General features: G+C 35.1%; 1 protein-coding gene across 2 annotated transcripts in view; it reads left to right on the forward strand.

Annotated features, from left to right (window-relative positions):
- Ets65A (DNA-binding protein D-ETS-3) overlaps nucleotides 1-26,690 on the forward strand; it is a 307,752-nt gene that overhangs the window by 6,536 nt on the left and 274,526 nt on the right. The window contains exons 1-3 of one of the 2 annotated variants that reach the window (XM_074170111.1): nucleotides 9,193-9,355; nucleotides 13,144-13,357; nucleotides 13,570-13,705. In XM_074170111.1, coding sequence (XP_074026212.1) covers nucleotides 9,351-9,355; nucleotides 13,144-13,357; nucleotides 13,570-13,705 — 355 coding nt within the window. In that variant the 5' untranslated portion in view covers nucleotides 9,193-9,350. Of the gene's footprint in view, nucleotides 1-9,192; nucleotides 9,356-13,143; nucleotides 13,358-13,569; nucleotides 13,706-26,690 lie in introns of those variants that run through there. The other variant, XM_074170116.1, reaches the window with a different exon arrangement.

A 26,690-nucleotide genomic window follows, 5' to 3' on the forward strand; every position in this document is an offset into this window, starting at 1 on the left:
ATGCGCTTGAATATTTCAAAATGGCGAATTTTTTTTGCACATCATAATAATGGCCGCGAGTTTGCGTCAGATCGAAATCTTCAGATTATTAAATGAGAGATTTTTTTGTTGAACTTAACACCCCCTTAGAAAATCTAATGCGCTCGATTAAATTTTTTTTCTTTTCACTTTTAACCCTTACGTACAACCACCCACATCATGCAAACGATCAGATTAACATACCAACATTATTAAAAATACATAGGACATTGATGCTATCAATTTCTGACGAGCTCGAGTATGTCCATGCAACAGTATTTTTTTACATATTTAAAAATCAATAGCCGCTTCCCCCACCGATGAAAAGGTATATATTATATAACATTTTTTTCTTTTTATCATCTAAGCTTTGCAACCTAATATGTCTATATGACGCTCGAGTAAATCCCCATTTTGCATCTTAGGCTCCCCTATTATCACTTCCAATGTCATGTAATGGTTTGCTAGAATCCAATTTTATACAATGTGGAAATTTTCCTAACTCGAAAGACTTGATGATAATAAAAGTTAAAGATGTTTGTATTTGCTCACTCACCTGTTGTGGGAGCAAATTAGAGTAGTATCATCCCAACCAGACGGTTTTCGTTTGCTAAATTATGAATTGTATTCAAGATTCAATTTTCATACCTGAATTTTGAATATAGACTATAGAATATACAGTAAAGACACGTTCGTCATTGCATGGTAAAACACGTGTTGAGTTTTTGTAAAACTGTTTAGTGAAAATTCCACAATAAAGTGTTTTTTGAATATATTACTTATTTATTTTTCTACGAAATTTCTATAATGTACAATTTCGAATATTGTTGTCCGGAATCACTGTGATATCTCTCAATATAATTCGCAATTTCTTCTCTATAGATGATTTTTTTGTGCAGTGCAAAAAATTTCTATCTTGCTATGTATACTCGAGTGTCCTTTTCTGGATTCAAATTCACCAGAGGACTTATACACTTGTGAATCGACACTTATCGAATAGCTTATGTCCAATTATTCAAACTCCAGTAACTCAAGTGATGACTGTTGTCTTCAACATTTATTTGAAATTGCTGAAATTAAAATATTCCTGATGAGTTACTGGTAGTAATGATGAACATTCTGGACCTAATCTCAGTAGAATCTATATCGAAACCTACAAAAGTCATGCTACTAAGATACGATTTTGAGGTTAAGTTCAAAATGATCTTAGACAGCTACTAAACACAGCCACAATGTACAAACCAGAAGCTCTGAAATCAATAACTAGTGAGACTAAATTGTCTTGAAGCTGCAAAATCCCTCCAATATGACTGGCAGAGAGAAATCAAGTACAGATACCTGTACAATTTACTGGTCAGTAGTGCTGCTAGAGGACCAACGATGCTTTTTTTTCTTGAAAAACTTAGATATGGCGTCCTTCTGCAGAATTTTGTTTTGATAATGAACTTTGTACTTTTGAGTTTTTTACCTCGTGGTATAGAAATAGGTTCAGTCTGTTTTTCCCATTTTCTTAAATTGAGGAGAAGGCAATAGACGCTTTCGATTTCAAACTAGACTGAACATATTTCTGGACCACATAAATGCTCAATACCCTAGCATCATGTTCACCATGGAGACTGAACAGAAACAACGGATGGCTTTTCTAGATGTACTCGTCGAAAGGCATGGCACACGACTGACACATAAAGTATACCGAAAACCGCCACATACGAAAAGATATCTGCATGTACTTTCGAACCACCATCCAAGTCAAAAGCGGGAAATTATCAACACCCAAACGAAACGTGCCCGTAGAATATGTGACCCGGAATACCTACAAGAAGAATTGGAGCATCTTCAAGTGGCTTTGAGATCGATTGGATACAGTGTAACCGAGTCCAACAAGACCATGGAATTGAAGACTTCCACAAGTCAAAATAGGGAGGAAACTCAAACGGTTGCACGTGCATTTCCACCGTTCATCCCTAGGGTTACAGACATAATCGGAAAAATCTTAGGAAAGCATGAAATAAAAACAGTGTTCAAACCCACCAGGAAAATACAACAGAGCCTTTGATCTGCGAAAGACAAAAGAGATCCACTATCAGCTGCGGGGGTGTATCGTATACCATGCATCTGCGGGAAAGTTTATATCGGTAACAACAAAAGATCGAATGAACTCGAAATCACCAGTCATCGGTGAATCATTGAGATGAATAAACCTCCGAAGAAGCCAGACAATCGTGTTAGGATGCAGTTCTACACAAACCCAAATGAACATAGTAACACTGAGAATTGAAATTATTATAATTTATGGAGAAGTTGGAAAGTGCGCACGAAAAGCGGCATGTCTTTTTAACGAAAGACATCCAAATTGTGATGTAAGTCACTGGTATATGCTTGATTTAGTGAATAACTTTTACGAAACTGGTTCAGTGACAAATAAAAAAATAAATAACCCCAGAGTACTTAATGAAGCAGCTCAAATTGAAATTCGGGAAACATTTGCTGTAGAGCACATTAATCTCCTTACGAGAAGCATTGAAAATGCATAAATTTCATCCTAATATAATGCAGATTCTCCACGAGAATGATTATGATAAAAGGATAGAGTTTTATGAAATCATGTCCCATCGAGTCAATACCATCCCCAATCTTATGTTAAACATCTGTTTCAGCGATTAGTGTTCTTTTTTCTGGATGGAAATGTTAATGGACAAAATTGTTGCTATTGGCGTAATGAAAACCCACATATTTGTCGGGAAAGTCATACACAACACCCATAAAAAGTTAATGTTTGGGCTCGTATTCTTGGAATTCTTATTATTGGTCATTTATTTCTGGAAGAAAACTTGTCTAGCAATCTGTTACCTTGGAATACTTGAGGAGACTATCGATCCTCTTATAACTCATGAGCTAGAAACTCAAGTGGTTACGACAGTGGTTAAACGAGAGATTTCTGTGACGATGGATCAGCAAAAGGGAAGCAGCTGAATGACCTCCCAGATCTCACCGGATTCAACCCCCTCAGATTTTTTTCATCAGGGGCATTTTGAATCCGTTGTTAATGAAATACAAGCTACTGATATTGAATAACTTAAAAGACGAATTACAGCAGCATGCCAGTCAATTCCTACTGAAGTTCTCCTCAATGTTAGGGAGGAGTTCAACAACAGACTTTATTACTGTTTAGAGCAAAATGGACATTTTGTAACAGTTTATAAGATCAGCGTAAGTAGATTTTGGGTTTGAAATGCCTTTCTCGCAAATTAATTTTTTTTTTTTGTGAAAGGCAAAAGCCAACAAATGAAAAATCCCACGCGTAATACATTCATTCCTGTCATTCAAACCGTTTTTGATTCCTGACATAGAAATTTTCAAATTGACACCCTGTATATCGACCAATTTCCATGAAATTTCATGTGTATATTTGGTAGGTCTGAGAATAGTTCTTGATCTCTTTTTCATACCCCTAAGTGATAAGGGTGCTCCACTCCAAACATTGAAAAACATCTGAACATATTTTTTTGTTTTAATTTTTTTATGATGTGGCATAAGAAAATACATACAACCCCCAATATTTATCCTTCTCTCACCAACTCCTATTTAATAATAGTCATTTTAGACCATAGATCTCATAGATCAGTTACGCCAGGCATATATCTGTGTCACTTCTCACTCAGTGAACAGCACGGCGTAGGGATGAGAACGAAGCCGGTCCCCTGTTTCTGTCACACAATAAGTGTTCTCTAACTCCCTACATAGCTTTCGACCAGTTTTATTGTTCATCCATCGAAAGTAGATACAGTTTGCGATGCCACCGAAGCTGTGAATTATCCAACAGAGTTTTTGAACCCATTGGATTTGCATGGAACCGCATGATTCACAATTGAAGGTTGGATCGTTCCGTAATTTCGATCCACCACGGCTGTGCAACCGTACGCGATTACTCATTAAAAAATTAATGAAAAATATTGTCGCCAGCATTTTGTTCCTAAGTGAAAATATATTAATTTCACGAACCTCTATTATACCTACGGATGTGCCAATTCATTTTAAACGTGTGCAATTTTCAATTGAATTGACATTTCCAATGACTATTAATGAGTCCCAAGGCAAACAATCCAGTTTGTGTGTGTTAGCTAAGCATGAACTAATGAAAAATATTGTAAACTAAAGCACTGAGGTATTAATATTATTTGTGAGTGTTATTGTTCTGATAGAAATGAGTTATGTGGCAAAACAACGTTTGCCGGGTCAGCTAGTATTTTATATAATGTTATAAAACTACGACACACATCTCCTGTGAAAAAAATCCCTGATTCAATTCAATCCCATCGCCAATGTCGACGTAGCTATTAGAAATGGTTAACGACAACGAGAGTTTTGTTACAAAGCGGAACTGATAAAATGTTGAAATATACTCCGTGGATACAATCCAAACTGATAAGCTTGCATCCTACGAGTGCAAGCTTTTTATCGCCATTTCATGGATATATGTTTCTTTTATTCTTTAGGTTATGCTGAAGAAAGATGAATAAAGCATATTTAGTTTATTTTTCAAAGATACTGCAATGAGAATGGAAGTTTTATCAATTTCAAACCAGACACAATTTTCAATTATTTATAATGTTGAATATTCCAAGAGTTGATGAACTCGGAAAACCATTTCGAGTCCATGAATGAAAAATTGATTGTGAGAAATATTGAATTACACGAAGAAATAGACTTTCGAAACAACTACTTCTATATTAACATTGTATTGTATTCATTATGGAATTGAATTAGACATCATCTATAGAAACGATACACAATATAGTATATGAGAGAGTTATAAAATTTCACTACATGGAACATTCTCATCCTCAATAACGGACCTCGATGTTTCGGAATAAGGCACTTGTCTTTTGTTTGAAGGTAGTTGACAATGTTGCGTGGTGTATTTCATCAGTTCGGATATCCGTTGTGTAATATAATATAAACTGATTTGAAATACCTGAAAAAAAAAAATTGAAAAGATTAACCGAAAAAAACAGTTTTATTAAACAAAAACTGAAATTACAAAGAAATAATATACAAGCAACAAAAAAAATTGAAATATCAATAAAAGCTGGAAAATAAAAAATAAAAATATTATTAACAAAAAATAAAAAAAAAAATTAAAACATTTCAAACCAAGTTACGTCACGACATTTCGATTGTTAGTATCCACAATCGTCTTCGTGTGATAACTGGACTTATTCCTGCGAGATCTGACTATTTATAGGTCATTCGAGTGCTTTCACCTATTCCTTCTTCCCTCTCTCCGCTTCATTGGTTTTAGGGGGAGATAACCGTTTGGCGGGAGTTGGTCGTTTTTCGCTTGATTAGAGGTTTCCACTTATCTACGCTAGCTTGACTAAATGCGTTGTTGGACAACATATACGCGGCTTCTTTGAATTTTCTCCTAAACCAATGTTCCTCCTTGTAGATGATTTCAGCTTGAGCCAACGTGATGTTATGTTGATGAGTCCAAATATGCTCTGCTATTCCGGATTTGCTGGTTACTCCTCGCTGTGTGTGTATCTTGTGCCCAGCAGTGCGAACTTTCAATGGCCTCTTAGTTTCTCCGATGTATGATTCTCCGCACTCGCAGGGTATACGGTATATGCACTGGTAAACACCCATTTTGATGAAACAATTTTATCATTTGCACCTGTTGTTGAATGCTATATCTGCCCATGATGATTTGTCAAAACAGAGTGAATAAATGACAACAATATTGACAGATGTAGCTTCAACAAGATGACCGTTATCAATTGTCTTAGTTCGGAAGTCTCCGTTGGAAGACCCTATTATACTTCTCAATCTTCACACAAAACATGTGGGAATCTTTCAACGAAAAGAATAAAGCAATTAAATAAAAATCAACTCTGTTAAAAAAAAATCTGTCTGTTTTGTTTAAAATCTGTTTTTCCGTTAACCAGCTGTTGCACCCCTACGAGCGACAATCATCAGAAGTCGAAACTTGTGCGAGCTGGGGACTAACGAGGTCTTACCTTTCAACGTGTGATTCTTAACACAAAGATATGTAGGTCATGTAAAGGAGTAACGTTCAGGCACAAACTGGAAGAAAACATTCTCTCGAAACAACTACTTTCACACAAACTTTGTATTTCACAAAAGAAAAAATACTTTCGAAACAACAATTTTTATATGAACTTCGAGTTATACAAAGAATTCAGTTTATTCTCCAAATATTCTACATGGAATTGAATCAGATATCATTGAAAGCATTGCAACATGAGAGAGGTTAAATTTCACTGATGGACATCCGATGTTCAGGAAGAACATATCTGCCTTATTGCCTCTTTAGCACCTATCTGGATAACAATACAAGATGTAGCACTCAATTCATTCATAAAATCACTAGTTTATGTCACCAATGAGTCAAACCTACTCATGTCATCGATAACAGTACGAAATGACATTCAATCGCTTATTACTTATTTGATTCAATCCCAGCCATAGGAATCTTGTTTAAATTGAAAGGGGTATAATTCATGGAGAGAATAATTTTTAAGAAAAAAAGGTTTTGGAATTCTAAACCACCATCTTCCTACAAAAAAAGTGGAAAACTTCCAAAGGAAGGAAGTATAAGCAAATAATTTCATTCTCATTTGTTTGAAGGTGGTTGACAATGTTTCATGGTGCGTTTCATTAGTATGGACTTTCATTGTCTAATATGATATAAAATAGTTTGAAACCTCGAAAAAATCAATAAAATTGAAAAGATTACCTGAAAAATTACAAGTATATTAAGCAAAAAAACTGAAATTACTATGAAATAAAATTCAACTAACCTTTGAGAAATGAAAATTCAAAATTGAAAGATTTGAAGCCAAGTTACTTTACGACGTTTCGATTTTTAGTATCTACAATCGTCTTCGGGTGATGACTGGACTCATTCCTCCGGGAGATGACTATTTATAGGTCATCCGAGTGCTTTCACCTATCCCCTCTTTCCTCTCTACGCTTCACCGGTTTAGCGCGAGCTATCCGTTTGGCGGGAGTTTGCCGTTTTCCGCTTGATTATGGATTTCCATATGTTGCGCATCCCTATGCTAGCTTGGCTAAATGCATTGTTGGACAGCATGTATGCGGCTTTTTGAAATTGTCTCCTAAGCCAGTGTCCCGCCTTGTGGATGATATTGGCTTGAGACCACTTGATGTTATGTTGATGAGTCCAAATCCAAACATGCTCTGCTACTCCCGATTGTAGGATGTAGGATTCTCCGCAGTCGCAGGGTATCCGGTAAATACCGATATAGGTGATCATGGAATTACCAGGATGATGTGTACGAAACTGCTATTTCGCAATGAAGGACGCAAGATGAGGGACTGCCAGTTGGAACTCCACTTCCACCGGTTACAGTCAACATATATATAGAATGGTTTGAAACTCTGGCCAATGAAGAAGCCCACAAGAAGCCACGAGTCTGAAATAGGTTGACGTCATCTTTATGATATGGAACCATGGAAATACAGAACTAGACACCTTCCTCAACAACGTAAGACCTTCCATCACATTTACAATGGAGAAGGAAGTCCACAACGAATTGCCATTCTCAGACGTATTGGTGAAGAGGACCGACAGGAATCGTGCTTTCGGGCTCTATAATGCGAAGGAAGGTCTCGAGAAGGAACATCATCAAAAATGATCTTCAACGGAATGATTACTCCAAAGTGATGGTGGACTTTAGCTAGAAGACAGCAAGAGCCTCGCAAGGAAGAGAAGCCGTCTCAACTAGTGCTTGTACTTCCCTACATCAGAGGATTGCCAGAAAGGATAAGAAGAATTGGGACCATGTATAACATCAGAACATGCTTCAGATCCGGAAACACTATCTGTAGTAGCTTCACAAAAACCAGGTCACCAAACGCAGACTGCGATTCCAAGAATGGCACTTACCGGATACCCTGCGAGTGCGGAGACTCCCACATCGGTGAAACTGAGAGGCCATTGAAAGTTCGCATTGTCGAATACAAGAATCACCAAATTGCTAATAACAGAGCATGTTTGGATTTGGATTCTTCAACATAACATATACTGATCCCAACCTGAAATCATCCACAAGGAGGAACACTGGTTTAGGAGAAAATTCAAAGAAGCCGCAAAAATGCTGTCCAACAACCCATTTAGCCAAGCTAGCATAAAGATTGGCAACATATGGAAACCCATAATCAAGCGGAAAACGGCAAACTCCCGCCAAACGGTCAGCTCCCGCTAAACCGGTGAAATGTAGAGCGGGAAGAGAGTATAGGTAAAAGCACTCGAATGACCTATAAATAGTCATCTCTCGGAGGAATGAGTTCATTCATCACCCGAAGACGATTGTGGATACTAACTATTGAAACGTCGTGAAGTAAGTTGGCTTGAAATCTTTTGATTTTTTAAATCTAAATTTTTTGTTAATTATTCAATTTTCAATTGTTGTTTGTATTTTATTTCATTTCAATTTCAGTAATTTTGCCTAATATAGTAGTTAGTTTCCAGCTAATCTTTTCAATTTTAATGATTTTTTCCGGGGTTTCAAACAAGTTTATATCATATTAGACAATAGAAGTCCGAAATAATGAAATGCAATTTCATTCTCCATCGAAAAAAATAATCCAAGAAACTTATATTATACTCAACATTTGATATTCATCAAGAAACATTGTCAACCACTTCGAAACATAGATTTTGAGTGGAACACTTAGGCATGATGTGATAAACCAGAATATAGAAAAAAATAAATAAAAGTGGAAAATACTGCAGTATTGTACAATATTTTGTGTTATTATAAAGTGTGACATGAAGTTCTTGCGTTATTCGTCAATTAATTCAAGAAATGTTTTGAGACATATCTGAAATATCTTTGAGTTTACTTGAAAGAGCACCTCTCATTTTTTCAATCCCATCGATCAGGATCACACAAAATTCAAAGGATAAAATTATTGGCAATTTACACAATGTCAAATTTCCTGATAGAATAAAAACAAAAATGCCTAATTACACAATTCCGATGTGGGAATATGAAAATGGCCGTCTATAAATAAAATTTGTAAAACAGTGCATAATGAGATGAGGGAGCTCTTCCTGTACACTAATTGAAACGGAAACGAACAATCGTGTTGGCCGCGACAAACTCGCGTGGCTTGCTTGACTTGAATTTACTGATAAGGCTGCCGATAGAGCATTGAGAGAGCGCCGATCGTGAAAATTTGAGAAAAAACTAGTTTCCGCGCGTTCCGAGATTTACAGTGGCGTCGTATGAGTGCCGAATGCTAGTGTTTTAATTGTACAACTTGCAGTTGTGGGGGTTGGGATAATGAGGTGAGTTGATATTCAAAAAAAATTCCTGTGATGATAACAAAGCAGAAACAACACGGATTATCGCTCACTAAATTGAATTGTGTTATATTCAAATGAACACAAGAATGTTTATACCGGAAGTGTCCTTGAAATGTCTCCATAACAAAAAAGAATAGGTGGTGCCCCCTTACCTTAAACCCATTATTAAGAATCTGGAATCCTCTACATCGTAGGAGTGGGAGTTCTTGCAGTTACTTCTCTTCCTTCAAAAAATCCTCACTCGATCGATCGAGAAGCATTCTATAAAAATATTCAGGTAAAAATTCCTGTGGGATGAAATCCAATATCAGACGTGCTATTAGCCAGGAAACTGATGGTTTCCCTTCAGGTTTTCGCTGGGAGATTTTGATAATGACGAATACAATTCATCTTCTTGGCGTGTATATAGGTATCTTTTATTTATCCTGCAAGCAGACATCAGATTTTCATTCATTACATTCTGTTGCGCGTTTCTCATGAATCAAAGACATTATTTCAGTTTCATTTATATTATTTTGGTATACAAACTGAGAGAGAAAGAGTGATTTCTTTGTGATTTAGTTTAGATAGGGGGAAGTACTTGCTTAATAAGGCATATTTGTTATGGTTTTTGACCAAAAGAAAAAATGTGCATGATCCGTCAGTTTGCTAAAGAGTTATCATCGACATAGGTTGATATTTTCTTCAAAAGTTCCGTCATGTCTTCCATATTAATTGATCAATCAAACAAAAACAAATAAATTCATCGATTGTTTTACGTTATTGTTGAAAGAGTATAATCTAGTTATCTTCCCAATGGTAGTTGGGATTTTGTCATATGAAATAATAGATATATTTTGAGTACCATTGGATACAACTATCAGCTTCTGAGAGGTATCATGTAATAGTGATTTTGTGTAGTCCAAAGTAATTCAAGTAACAAGTAACGGAAACAAAGAGCAACAAGTGACCTTCTATAGTATGTCACCCATATTTTGAATAACGCAATCGAGAAACATGGAGAGTCAAGAGGTGTTGCGCTTGATATTTCTAAGGCCTTTGACCATGTGTGGCATGAGGGTTTGCTGGCCAAACTTCGATGCTATGGCTTGTCGGATGATATTGGTGTATTACGCTTCAGCTTCCTAAAAGAACGTTCCCTGCAAGTGGCCGTCGATGGATATTTTTCGAATACTTTCAACATCAACTCTGGTGTTCTCCAGGGATCCATATTGTCTCCAACCCTCTTTCTATTGTATATCAACGACTTAGCTTAGCTTAGCTGACCACAGCACACTTGTCTCGTCATTATATTAGGATTTCAGGACATCGGCTGTGGACGCACATCTTCACCGGCAGCAGGAGGTTGAATATTTTGATGGGGATCTAGAAGTAATTTCGAATTGGGATGAAAGTAACCAGATTCAATTCAATGCCACAAAAACCCAGGCATCGGTTTTTTCTGAAAAATAAATGTTTCTGAACCGAATATAATAATGTTAGGACAGACAATTTCGCTTTCTGCTTCGAAAAGTTTATTGGGGGTTAAAATAGACACCAGTATGTCTTGGCACAATCATGTCGCTGGAATTGCAAAGGCTGCTTATCAAAAGCTTGGAACACTGTTCCGAACCAAAAAACTGTACACACCTCAGCAACTTTTGATGCTATATAAAGCTCAGATCATACCTTCTTTGGAGTATTGTTCTCATGTATGGAGCTCCGCCCCTAAGCATAACCTGAAGCTGCTGGATTCCATCCAAAAAAGAGCTATTCGCCTAATTGGAGACGCGAACATCACTTGCAACTTTGATAATCCGGAGCTTCGGTAAAAGGTTGGAAATTTGTCTCTCTTCTATAGATACTTTCACGAGAAGTGTTCAAGTGACTTGGTACATTCAATTCCACCAAGAGCGATACATATCAAAAATACGCGACAACTGTGGCTGCTCATTTTTTTGAGGTTCAACTCAGTACACCTCTACCATTTGAAGAACGGCGTTTACGTTGAATAAACTTCCTGAGAATGTTTTTCCAAATGGATGTAATCTCCATCGATTCAAATCCAATGTGAATCTTTAATTTCCACAGGAACCGCTCTAAGAGCGCCTCCTGTAGTGCTTGAGAAACTTCCCTAACCTCCAACTTGTCACTGTTTTTTTAAATATACATAATGGAACTGAAGATTTATAGAGGTATGACCGTTAAACACCTAAAGTTTTTGAACACTCTCTACATGAATCACCAACATTTATGAGACAAAAAATTTCAAGGATCTTCTTCTGAATAACTAGAAGCTAGTTTATTATATTGCAGTTGCTATAGCAAACTATACAATAATTGAGTACATAATAAATATATGCGTGTTTCTCAATGACGAAAAAGTGCCTGAACAGTTTATATAAAACAAAATAAGTATGATCACTCCAACTTTATTGTGAATCAATGTAGTAGTCCCGAATTCTTGTATGATTTACTTCTTCAAAATACTAAGTACAATATATATTTTCAAGAGTTCTGATGTTATAGGTCATGCAGTTCACATGAAGGAAACGTATATAAATATGAAAACACTTCTCCAATCAATCAAATATGAACAACACAAGTGGCACATCTGTGGTGATCTGAAAGTCATTGCTATACTCCTAGGAATGCAATTAGGGTTCACCAAGTACTGTTGTTTTTTGTGTCTGTGGGACAGACGGGATAGAAAATCTCACTATGAAAAAATGAACTGGCCTACACGAGACCTAAACCCTAATGAGAAAAATGTAGTTTACGAGCCTCTTGTAGATCCTAAGGATGTTCTCCTTCCCCCATTACATATTAAGTTGGGACTAATGAAAAACTTTGTGAAGGCCATGGACCAGGAAGGACAAGCTTTTAAGTACTTGAGAGCAAAGTTTCCCAGGTTGAGTGATGCTAAAGTCAAGGAAGGCATCTTTATTGGGCCTCAAATCCGTGAAATCGTAAATGATCCTGCTTTTGACATGATTTTAACAGGAAATGAAAAAAGAGCCTGGGAAGCCTTTAATGGGGTTGTACATGGGTTTTTAGGTAACAAAAGAGATGATAACTTCACAGCATTGGTTAAAAAGCTTCTTCAAGCTTACCACCAACTTAGATGCAACATGTCCTTAAAAATTCATTTTCTTCACTCTCATCTTAATTTCTTCCCACAAAACTGTGGAGCTGTGAGTGACGAACATGGAGAAAGATTCCATCAAGACATTGCCTTAATGGAACAGAGATATCAGGGCCGTTGGAATGAAGCAATGCTTGCAGACTACTGCTGGTCTGTGTGTAGGGATGCTCCAGAAGTGTTTTATAAAAGACAAGCTAAACGGCAGCGATATTACAATGAATCGGATGGACTTAATTGAAATTTGGTGGTACAAACTTCTTTTATTTGTCAAAACACTAAGAATAATGTTTTTTTTTATTAATTTTGTACTTTAAATATTCTAAAAGAAACATAACAATATTGTTTTATGTACTTTCACTTTTCACGTATAGTATTACTACTCTTTAAGATTAAGTACTGTGTATCTCAAAAACCAGAGCTAATAAAAATTTTTCATTGTTATTTTCGTTTTTATCACCCCAAAATTAGTAGAAATTGACTAATTTAGTGTAGGAAACATTCAAAAAATATTTTTTTGTTGTGTTGTGTTATTGATGGAGTAACGTATTTCAGTACTCTTTCTTAGATGTTTCCTACAATTTTCCATCTGCTTCATATAAATTCTGCTGGAATGACTTTCTGATATTTAATTGCTTCATGTTTTCAGGAAAAAGTGTCCACTACGTCGTAAAATGTACGAGAGTTCGTGCTCCTATCAAGGAGCGTTAGAACTGAAAAGAAGTGCCTCTACTACGTGTCCTCTGGGAATCAAAACTGAAGATTTTGGTACGACAGCCGACTGGCCAACTTATCGATTCTGCAATCCCAGTACATTCGAGCAGCTCAAGCAAAGTGTGGAAAAAGCCAAGGCAGCACTTCAGGTGAGCCAAACAAAAAAAATTCATAGGAACAACATCAGTCTTCAAGCACCCTTTTTTGCCATATAAACTGGCCTAAAGTGTCATACATGTTGTTGAAACCTTCAGTTCTCGAAAATGATAATGAAATGACCCCATGAATTACCAACTAGTTACTTGTTCATCATAATCATTATTTGGAAGAGTTGTTAATGCAGGCTGTATTCTTCTTTCAGGATAGAAGCGGGTTTTTCGGAAACGGTAGTGCGTTTAGTGATTTGTACAACGTGTCTACTGGACGATCTCCGGACAATATTCAAGACAGTTCTAGTAGACTTAGAGACAATTCCGAGAATGATATCAAGAGAACAGGTGAGTGTTTGAGTGTTCTTGTTAACTATTAAATCGTTTGAACCCACAATCAGCTATCAGCAACCTTCCAAAGAATGAAAGAATTTCATGAACTGAAGAAAGTCCAAAGTCTAACCATCGGTACATCATTTGCAATCAGTTTCACAAGTTCCTAAATTTTGAATTACGCACATCTGAAGATCGCGAAATGGCTTTTTGTGTTCGTAGGTTTTAATAATTTTAGACATATGGATCAGAACAGTACTTGAGCTTGATTATGACCTGTAGGTACCTGAATTTCCAAAGTCATTATTTGTAGATTAATTGGTCTTTTTGCTAAGAAACCCATGCAAATGCCCAATATTTCGTGGGAGATACGATTTGATTTACAGATATTCATTTTTGAGTGGCATGACACAACTAGGAGTTATTCAAACATGTGGAGTCATATGGAGGGTGGAAAATATTATTTGAAATGAGAATATAACGACTTTCATTTTGGCAAATAGCTCATAGATTATATTTTTGTCGTAAGAATTATTTTACAATAATAAAAAAATTTGTTCAAAATCTGTTTTTCCGTTAATCAGCTGTCACCCCCATACGAACGACAACTCTCAGAAGTTGAGAAACTTACCTTTTAACGTGTGATTCCTCATTCTAGCGTAGACGTGCGTCAGTATTCATTTTATTGTTATGTTTCATTATTTTATTTTATTTCCTGTATCTTGAGCTTCTCAGCTTCTCAATTTTTATTGTTTTCTTCATCATATTTATTGCTTTTGTTTTTTCTAACTTCTTTTATTTTTGAACATATTCATTAGATTTAGATATTTTTCAAACATAGTGTAGAACCTACTTCTACAAAAGTATCATTTGTATGTTCTAGCAAACAGTTATCAAATGCGAACCACATTGAGCTTTAGATTTGAACATGAAAGTAGCATTCAAAACGTTTTGCCGACTTCAACAAATGTTAGGTAACCTGAAGACAAGATGTTGAAGAATAAAATGTCGAGAATATATGAAATAGCTGTGAGGAATGTGATAAAAAATATCGGTCAGACTGAGCGTGCCATTAAAGCTCTTTTTAAAGACCACGCAGCACATATCCGATTCTGAAGACCAGAAAAAATCTAGTGTTGCATGTGTATCATGAGAACTATGGACATGGACAGTGACAAAGGTTCCATTTCAAACAACCCATTGTATACGTTTTTAAGAATAACCTGGGTAAAATTAGCTGAAACTCTCACGAGAAATTTTTCCACAATTTTCCACCCGAAATCATTGATGTGTATCGTCCTCAATCAAAATTTGCGGAAACTCACACGAGAAAATTTTTCGCAAATTTCTGCCGAAATCATTGATGTATATCGGAAAGTTAGTACTCTGTTAAAGAGTTTACAGTCAGAAATCAGTTTTATCCATCTCCTGAAGACGCCAACTGATTTGTTGAAACGTGCATCGAGAAGAGTGATGTAGTTCTGGTGTTTGGGAAAAGTGTTCGTCTTGGATCTATAGATTCCACATAAAATAATGACCTAATTTTTTGTTACAACTTATGAGTCAAATTATGACAAAACCGTGATTTCATAAAACAAATTGTAATGAACTGTAAAATTTTAATATTCTCAAATGACCTTGAGAATATTGGATACAGATCAAAGAAGATTTCTATAAGAACTATTTTGATCAATATACCTACAATAACTGTACACTTATTATCACAGCCCCCATAAAGCTAAAAATCTTCAAACACATGTATAGCCATATTGTGAATATCAGAATATCGTATATCCACAATATAGGGACATATGGGACATATCGCACATAAGAACTTTTTTCAGTATTCTAAAAAAATACAGTTAAAATGATTTCGACTCAAATGACTGTATGCTTTTTTATATTTTGTGCAGGATCCTCTCATATACGGGTTTATTTAAATTCGAGTTTCTGTAAAGAATCTTGTAAACGATATGAAATAGAGGGGCGGTTGGATTGAGGTGATTTTGTTCACTTCAAAGTTATATCAAAATCATACCAAAAAATTCACTATAGCTTTTCTGCGAAAAACTACAAAATAAGAAATTCTGCTCATGACTGTACCTTTTTTATTCGATGGGCTATGCTCACAGAACATATTAGATTCAACAACTACTATTATTAATTAGGTTACTTCGCTTTTTTATTGTCATCTGTGCAACTTTTGTAACTAAAACTTCTATCCGCGTGAGTTAGTTTTACCCTGGCGGAAATAACTGCGCATTCACCATTTCCGACAGAATAATCGCGATTCTATTTTTCTGCATGAATACATTATTTTGCTACTTCTTTGTAGTTAGCTGGGTGCGATATATAAAGTATTGAACACAGGGAGGCCTTTCAATCATTCCTGTAGCTTCATACAAATCCATTTTTCCTCTGACGTTACATCCGTATAGTATTTCTCATTCTGTGCATACGCTACGGTATTATGAGTATCTGCTAATCATTCTGTGTATTCAAACTGTTTAAAAATTCTACTGATCATTAGATTCGCAACCTGTCTTTATGTATATACTTTTTTTAAAATTATCTGCAGCTTTACGCATTTTTTACCCATTTCAACTGATCTCTGTAACAGAATCCAAAACAGGTTTTTTTTAATTTTCATGTGTTTGCCTATCGATAAAGAAATACCTATATGAAAACTTTTTCTATCGGAAAATTCAAAAATACTCAAAAACTGAATACCCTTTGAAAAAATATTTATTTTCGTTAAACTGTATTCAGTTGAAGGAGATGTATTGATTCTGCTACGTTATATGGCTGACGGGACTTTGAATACATATAACATAACTCACCCAGAACAAAAAGCTATTGACCATGGCAGTCAGCGTTGTTGATACTGAAGAGAAACGACATCTCTCGACAGATACACTTCAAAACATCTAGCATAAACCAAATTGTCGAACTAAATATCTACAATCTAAGATGCTAATGCATTAGTATAGCAACTCCACGTTCATGATTTTCATGCAAATCACTTGATTTCATTCAGAGTAGTGTTTACAAAATAACCTCAGATGTCATTTCTTCTGCAGTAGATTTCACAGTAAATTACATTGTTGTGAATTCTTCAAGATGATGATATGAATTATCGTTGATTTCACAGAATAGTAGTTATTAGAGGTTTTGGTTTCCTGCCTCTCCATCTTTATACAAAAATATGGGAATCTTTCAAAAAAAGGAAGAAAGATGTACAAAGATGTGAAGTTCATACAAAAAAGTAATTTTCAAACATAAACTGGAACAAAAAGCCCTCCCGAAACAACTACTTGGATCCAACTACGTTGGATCACACTAGAGAAAGAATACTTTCGAAACAATTTTTTTATGAAAATCGAATTATACGAAAAACCCTTTTCTACTAAGTTTGTACTCCAAACATTCATTATGAAATTGACTCAGACATAATTTACAAGATAGCTACACTTACATTGAACACTGTCATCCTCAATGTTCAACATTCGATGTTTCGGATTGAATCAGATATCACTGAATTCCTTCTCAATATGAAAGAGGTGAAATATTACTTACATGAAACACTATCATCCTCAATGTTTGACATCCGATGTTTCGGAATACGACACCTGCCTTATTGACTCTCCAGCATCAATCTGGATAACATTACAAGATGGAGCACATTCATTCAATCACGACTTTATGTCACGAATGAGTTGAATCGACTCTCATCATCGAAGACAGTGTTCTTATTTGATTTAAGTAGTTATTTCAAGAGGTTTTTTCTCCACTTTATGTCTCAAAGTTTCTTTTTTGCATGAACTAGGTACATATCTTTATATAGATATTATTTGAAGCTAATTGCTTTTTTCCTTCCTTTGGAAAATTCCCACTTTTTTGTATGAAAATGGAGAAGTGGAAAGCCAAAACCTTTCTTTTCCAAAAATTATTATTTCCGTGAAATATACCCCTTTAAATTAATCATTTTCCTGAAGTACGAAAAATCACTCACTAGCAGCGCTAATAGTTCGGTAGGGACGAACACTGCCTTATCCTCATATAAACATATGGTAAAGTAAAATTAAAAAAGAATGTTTTTAACAGAAGAAAATGTTCCTGGAGCAAAACTAAAATTTGCAACTGTGAAGGATACCAATGTTGTAACATTAAAACGTTGGCTTGCATGCCGTAATTTAAAAGTAGCTGAAAAAAAAGTGAATTAATAGACAGGTTAGTATACAGACTCTAGTAATAGAGTAGCGATAGATTCAAACTGTAATGAAAGAAATTTAAAATAATTGTGAATTTCAGACTTATTTCCGAGTGAAATATGAATCAAATATAGATGGTAATGAAATAAATTCATTAAACATAATGAATATACGATTGAAGTTATATCTCAATCAAATCAATGGTAATTAACTATGAAAAATTTACTATTCATTTCATGTTTAGAGCATACATATGAATATTTATTTATTTTTTGTACTGTTATATCCACTCTCCTCGAAGCATGTATCCATTATTTACATATAACCTCATCAATATGAAGTTTTATAAATAGTATAAAAAACACGTTTTCTTCCGCATATCGATTATCCGACGTACAATTCGCAAAACAGCAATGCTTTGTTGGCATTATACTAGCACAAAATAATTTTTCATATCAGATTTATATTTTAAATAATAAATTAATTATACGTAAATAACACTGTTTTACACGTGAATAGTTTATGTTTATCCCTACTACTAGTGCTGCCTCTCGTGACACGTTTGCTATACTATTCTCAGGAAAAAGGCTCATTCAAATGGTTATTTAACTCTGAACTGTTCAATGCACGACGAACACAAAGACCTAGAAATACATATTCCATATTTCCATTCAGAGTTTTTTTTGTATGTACGTTAAATTTCCCTAAATTATTTAATTTAAACTATATAATTGAACTAAAACTACTGATAAATAGTATCAAACTAAAGTAATAAAAAAATGTTGAAAAAGTGATAGATGTTGATTGTACAACGAACAAAATTCCATTAGTTTCACACTTGTACATTCATGATATTTATTCTGAAAAAAGTCATCACAACGCTACAAATTCTATTGAATCTTGAAAGTCTTTATATCATTTTCCTGTTTTCCTGGAAACCACATAACTTTCTATTTACGATTATGTTTACAAAACCGTTGATAAATAGAATAATTGTCGCCACAATTTTCTGTACCCGAACGGACAATAAATCCCAGAAATATGTCCAATAAAAACACCAATTCCTGCCGGCAACATCTCATCTAAACGATAAGACCGGTAGGTAGTATTTGTGTTTAGTTTCTCGAATTCCTGAATGTAAGATGGCAATCCGGCAGGATGAGGCCGCGTATCCATAGCAACCCCCGCCCGAATCTTATTGGACCGACGTCCTCTCCGTTGTTCCTGCGGAGTTTTCCCTTCTTTCCGTCCTCCTCCTGGAGTTGCCATCGCGACATATTTTCCACCGGCAGAAGCAAAGATAACGGTACACCGTGAGCCAGTGTCGGACTAGCTCTATAATAATAAATAACTAATAATTTTTTTTTTTTGAAAAATGAGCTTCTATTAACATGTCCAAAAATGAACAAATAAGTTTTAAATTAATCAAGATCAATTGATTTATCACATTGCACAAATTATATGTCGCTTGTGATAAGATATACCTATTTTATAAAAACCTAATTTTTTTCGTCAAGATCATGTAATTATATTATATTATAATCTCATTTATCTGCACGACAAAGTTTCGTATCATATAAATTGTGTAATGTGACAAATTGATGGGTTTTGATTTATTTGAGACACCAATTTTTTTCTTTCTAGAAAGTTAATAAAATACTGCTTTCGAAAATATCTTTACTATCAATTCATTTTTATTTTATTTTCGCTGGACAAGTTCTTTGTTGCCTGTAATGCGTCATTGTTGCATGGTTGGTTCCTACATTTGTTTGACCACAACCAAACTATCCCTTACGTTTCTCAAATAATAAATCTGTTATTTTTTATGGTAGCCTCGTGTTTTCTGACGTTATGAATTGTTTTCCCTTGAACCACTATCGTGGGGAACGTCATGTCATATTTCGTAATGTATGAAAGCTATTTTCTGGATTTTTTGGTCGTGATCGGCAGGTTTTTATGCCTGTCGTTTCGTATACTACTGCGGAAGACATTATCAAAGGCGATGTGGCTGTGACCCGGCCACTGGTCCGCCATCTTGATCGGTCCGTCATATTGGACCAAATTAAATGATATAATGTTTAGAATGTTTTCAGCAAATCTTTTCATTCGATACTCAAGTGCTCAAAACAAAACTATATAGTACACTATATTGGGCGGACTGCAATATTGTATTCTTTTCAGCAAATCCTTCATTTTGATACCCATGTTATGAGGATATATAAAAAAGTAATCCACCATCATGGGTGGTCCGCCGTGTTGGACATAGCATTTCTTGAATCAAGCTGAATTTGACCGATGGCTAGTGCGTTTTGAGGGCATGGTTATCTCATGTGGCATGAGTTTTGTGGAACGTAGCGCTGTCCTGTTGGAACCACATCTCAGTGTCCAGATCATCCAATTCAGGCCAAAAGAAATTGGTGATGATCGACTTATAGTGCTCGTCGTTGACAGTGATGGACTGGCCAATCCGTCCTCAAATAAATATGGACCGATGACACCTACAGCCAGAAATCCACACCAAACAGTGACTTTCTCGGGATGCATTGGACGTTCTTGGATCTCATGTGGATTGATATCGTTCCAAATTAGACAATTTTGTTTGTTCACGTACCCATTCATCCAGAAATGAGTCTCATCGTTGAAGATGATTTTTCAATGAAGTTGTATGGGTGAAGGCCCAAGTCACAGCGAAAAATTCGCAAGTTGTGCGAAAAACTTGTGAGCGAAGCGAAATCGATTGCCTCGGATTCTCCTGCACACTCTCTCACACAGCGGCGATGTTTCCTTTTGATAGGACGAACGTAAAATGACTTAAACGCGCGATACGTTGCTCGAACAAAACACCCATTTTGATAAAACAATTCATCATATCCTTTCAAGGTGATTGGGCAAAACAGACTGAATAAATGACAACTAATTTGACAGATGTAGCTTCAACAAGATTTTCGTTATCAATCGTCAAAGTTCGGAAGTCCCTTTGGGAAGACATACATACATACTTACATACATAGATACAAAGCAAGTTCAATAAAAGCTTGTAATAATATCTTGAGTAGTAGGAAATACGTTTTTCAAAACAACCAAAGTACCTACGATGGAGCAGTTTTATTCTGTGAGCATGTTGATTATGAAATTATACTGCGGGAGCGGCAATATTCATTACACGTAAGCATTAGATAATTCGAACCATACTCATTGCACCGAAAGCATTTTGTTGGACTTTCAACACTCTCTAATGTGAAATAAATTAAATAAGGTGTCCCTCGAGGTTTCACTCTGAGACTCATCTTGCTTTCATTGAATACCAATTGAATCACTTATTATTATAAGACTTGCAATGCTAAGAATTGAATTTGTCAATATAACTAAAACTATATTGATGCAATGGTTACATATTTTGAAAATATTTTGTGCAATAACGAACACAACATTTGATAGGACATATAAATAGAAAATAAAATAAGGCATTTGAATAAAATATAAAATAAAAGACACACTAGAAGACGCGAATGCGTTATAATATTTTAAAATAAAATCAAGGTGGATATCATAGTTGGATATAACTACTCACATCGCATTACTCGTAGATGACACCACATTTCTGTGGGAGGGAAACTAGTTCAGGATGCCAATTAAGATATGGAAAAGTTGAAGATCTGATACGACTCAAACAAGTTTTCATCTACACAACTTACCTGATGATAACATCATTGACTTCACATCAGTAATAAACCTCTATAATTCAGATGTTTCGTTATCAAGACAGTTTTCAGAGAGAGCTGAGTTTTATCAAACAAGTTGCTGTCAACAACGGTTATAAGCTAGATATTATTAGCCTATTCTTTAAAAACCTACGGTTACAAGCCATTACCAAGACTATCCCACTTCAAGAAACGATAATAAGCGTCATAAGACATTGACATACTTTGATGAATCCACCAATGATGTCGTTTGTTTCCAAAAAAAAAAGAATTTTACCTTGCTTACAGCAAGATAAAATTCAAGCTAGTTCAAGCCAAGTATATGAGTTGACTTGTGATACTTGCACAAAACTTTATATTGGCCAAACAGGGAGAGTAGTTTCTTGAATGTGAAGACCAATTCCATATTCGCAAACAATATTTTGGCAGAGGGACATGAATTCAACTACGAATATGACATATTACATTTGGAAAAGACAAATTTTAAACTGATTGTTTTTGGAATACTCAGAAATTGAATTCTTCTCCTCTGTTGAATTTGTTTTCTAATGTGGACATTGGTAATCAGTTTATTACATGAGTACTTGATGAGTTGTTGAAATTTATGATGTTGAACTTTTTGATTAGTTTATACCTGAACTCAAGTAGATTATTAGTCGTCAAAAGATAGAAGGCGTATGATTCTGATTGATATAAAGCACTAATTGAGTAGAATTTACCCAGTATGAACATGCCTGAGAAAACTATTGTAGAGCGGTTTTTTTGAAGTGAAAATCTTAATCAAATACATTATGGATTTTCATCAAGTATCGGCCAATTCCATGACATAAAAGTATAACTATCCTTAATAACGCCAACCAGTCGTACTACAATACACGGCAAGCTAACTTGATTAGACTTCCCCTGTCTTGGATAACGATAATAAAACATTCATTATGTAGAATGAAATGAAAATGAGTCTGAAAAGTGATCCCTTGATTATTTTCAGGAAAAAATTCAGCTATATTTTTAATGATAAAGCCTGCTAAGATTTGAATATATTTTGCAGTAACACGTTTATAGATTATGGGATTTCTTATGAAGAAACTATTAATTTGTTCATTACGTAAATCCTATTTCTCTTTCTCTCTCTCTCTCTCTCTCTGTATCTGGGCGAGCCATAACCTGCACAGTCCCCCGACTCAACATTCTTAAAAAGAAATGAAGCATTTCTCTCTATCTCTCTCTCTCTCTGTATCTGGGCGAGCCATAACCTGCACAGTATCTCGACTCAACATTCTTAGAAAGAAATAAAGCAGAATAAAACATGGTTGATCTCTGAAACTTCCAACTCTTTAAATGATTTTTCTATGTGGGAAAGTATTCCATGGTATACCTGTTCCTAAAGACCTATCTCAACATTTTCGGAATGAGTATTTCAATAAAGGTACTATAGAAGGTTATTTGAGAGCAGTTACGTAATCACCTAGCTCGAGATTCAACCAACATTATCATTCAGGACAAGTTACTGATGAACAGAACATTTTTCTTTGTGAAAAATATAGTGAATTTGCTCAGTTCCTCATCAGGGTGAACCAGTTTTTCTATTTCTAGACATGTACCTATAAAGTTACCGTGACAATTGTTTTCAGATTGTGAGAAGTCAAAATCCCAAGAAGAGGAAATGAAAAACTTCAATTTCTTCTAAAAAAATACTTCTGTTTGAAAATAGTTTCAGTTTAAATGAATAATTCCCTCGCTTCGGAGGGGCACCTGCCACTGGGCCTTCCGGCAGAGTCCTACCCTGCGTTGAACCCTAATAAATAACACTAATTAAATAATAAAATTCGACTGGAAGAGACAGGACGAGAACAAAGAACGAAAGAGAAATAAAGAATCCCTTTTTTCAAATTACGTATTCAAAGGAAACAAAACTCGAAGGGGTCCCTAAAGAAACTCTCTCGTCATAAAAGTTCCGCGGCGAAGGAGGAATACAATAAAAAATAATAAAAGAGTGTTCACTTTTGAAATTAATGATTTATTGCGGTGGGAGGCCAAGATGGCGTGCCGGATTCTCCCGGAGTCGAAAGTTGGAGGGTCCGGAAATGGTGGCCGAGAGAGTACGGTCTTTCGATTCCACCTGAGAATGGTTAATCGTTGCCTTACATGACTCGAATTGAAAAAAACATTATCGTTTTTGTCGGTGATTTGTCAAAGCATTGAACTTACTGATTTGAAAACGTATATTGAAAAATGATGTGGTGACTTGAATTGATGGATAGGCATAATTTAAAACATAATCAACCAACAATAGTAATGAAAATTTATTGATCACTTTGATATAATTAGTAAATTTGATGTAATCAATGAAAATATGTCAATTGTGCTTGCGAAAACATTCATCAACAGGTAAAATCACCATCAGAAAACTGAATCAAAAGTAAATACAACATAACTCGCTCGTATTTTTTAATGGCAAAAAAACTCCCTTCAAAGTTGGTTTTCCGAATATCACAATTTTGGAAGGTGATGGAAAGGATAGAAATTCAATCATTTGAAAAAAGCAACAAACCATCAGTGAATACTAGTGTGCACTTTCAAATGCAGTTGAACCTGGATGGCTGTTAAAAACAATGAATTCACATGACGTGAATGTATTTGTGAGTTATTTTCCATAACAGCAAGACAAATTCGTAACAGAAATAATGGCTTAGGAATCTTATATAGTGCCGTATAACAAAAGCACTACCTTGTATATGGTAGAAAGTTATTATACAAGTGCCACATGAATAAAATAAATGAAAGTAACACAGCATGTTTCAAAAGAAATGTCAATAAATGCCAGCTTTTCCATTTGCGATGCCCATTTCAATGTAGGTGAAATTTGTAATAATTGTGTAACAGATGAAAAGACAATTTTCCTAACACTTGCAGATAATATAGCAAAATAAAGGTAGTAGTTTCTCACTTCTTCTACTGAATATAAAGCCCTATTATTTATTAAATTATGTCTAGGCCTATGACGAAAATTTGCTACTGCTTTCATTTTTGATAAGAAATCGTTTTTTTACTTTTTTCCGCGTTTTTTTAAGGATAATGAAATATTCTTGAGAGAGGAGTGGGATTTGAGTTTTCTAGATGTAACTTTGATGTTTATAAATAAAACTGTTACTTTGAACAATCAAGTTTATACCAATGATAATTGGCAAGGATATTTCATTCCTGGGGGCCCCCAAATCTTTAGATGAAATCGAAATTGGTAAGTCTCACGATCAAGTTCACGATTTACACATACGGTCCACTGTTCTCTCAACAAAATCCATTGCTGCAAATAAGCAATAAAGGTTTTATGTATATAACCACATAAACGACACATTTGATAATAAATACAACTCTTCTGGAACCCCAGATTGAATACAATCTTGTTAGCCCTTTCTGAGAAATAAGTACTATAGAAAATTCCATCACATATCCACAAGTCATTGTGTTCCAATTGATGTGTGAATATGCATTCGCAAAACAAACTTTCAGCAGACAAACCCATTCCAATAATCTTTTTACAGTTTATGAATGCACTGACCAGTTACTAAATGAAAATCAATCCATTATTAATGAAAATGAGGCCTTCCAATGGGAAATGTTCCTCAATTTGGGTTATTACAGCAAATGCAAATTTGAACAAAATAAAGTTGAGTTCAATTTATGAGTTTTTCAAATTCACTTCGAAAAGTATTCAAATTGATGTTTGAAATGTTGGGTTTTAATTTTTAAAGGGATTTGTTTCTAATTCACATATTGGCAACAGCACCTATATGAAGTCGAAATAATTTATACGTACCTAGATATTCTACTTTAAAAAAGGAAAATTATCTTTGTAAATCAACAATTAAGGCAAAATATAAATTATAGTTCAATACCACCTCCACAAGCCACACAAACAACAGTTGTTTTGTTATTCATTTATATAGAGGAAGATAGGTTAGGTGCACAAAATGTCATATGTTACAGAATGTCTCAGAACTCGAAACATAAGTAAACAGAACAGCACGCCTCTGAAATATGTCGTCTATGTTTGTCTCATACAGGTAACAGATTCATTGTCCTTTATTAGCTATAACCGATGTTGCCAAATGGTGAAATAGAAACGAATCTCTTTAAATGTTGAATGGATTATTTCATTCCTCTTTTTTAAGTATTTAAATAATTTTTTAAAGAAAAAGGTTAAAATGATAAGTTTAAAATGCGTTTTTTAGAGCTCTTCTATGAAAACTACTTAATTTTCGTCAGGAGGAACATTCCCTATTCTTTGAGGATTTGGTGGTTTACGGCTTACTCCGTGATTTTTTATATCACTTTTAGCAAAGCGACTGGTATATAGTTATTTGAAAGATTTTTCTTGCCTTTTTTGGGAATAGGCTGTTTCTTGAATGTGTCTTGAAACATTTTAATTTCTATTGAGGGAGCTGGGGTATTAGCGAAACCCGACTAGAAATTAAAATGTTTGTGAAAATTGTATTCAAGAAACAGTCTATTCCCAAAAAAATCAAGAAAAATCTTCTAAATAACAATGACCCAGTCGCTTTGCTATCAGTGATAACAAAAATCATGGAGTATGCCGTGAACCACCATATTCTTAAAAATTTGTAAGACTTTAACATCTTGAGCGAACATCAATATGGTTTTCGGGAATGAAGATCAACAGGCGACCTTCTATCGTATGTCATCCATATTTCTAATTACGCAATCAAGAAACATGGAGCGACCAGAGCTGTTGCGCTTGATATTTCTGAGGCATATGGCCGTGTCTAGCATGGGGGTTTGCTGGTCAAACTTCGATGCTATGGCTTGTCGGATCATTTTTGTGTATGGCTCTCCAGCTTCCTGAAAGAACGTTCCCTGCAAATGGCCGTCGATGGATATCTCTCGAATACTTTTATCATCAACGCTGGTGTTCCCCAGGTATCCATGATGTCTCCAATCTTTTTTATTGTATATCAACGACTTATTGAAAAAAAGGCAAGAATGCAATATATTGATTTGCTGATGACAGCACACTCGTCTCGTCATTCCATTTGGATTCCATGACATAGGCTGCAGATGCACATCTTC

The sequence above is a fragment of the Leptinotarsa decemlineata genome, unplaced genomic scaffold (genome assembly GCF_025532065.1).
Source record: "Leptinotarsa decemlineata unplaced genomic scaffold, Ldec_3_MD MMD2_P_RNA_scaffold_11, whole genome shotgun sequence".
Lineage (NCBI taxonomy): Eukaryota > Metazoa > Arthropoda > Insecta > Coleoptera > Chrysomelidae > Leptinotarsa > Leptinotarsa decemlineata.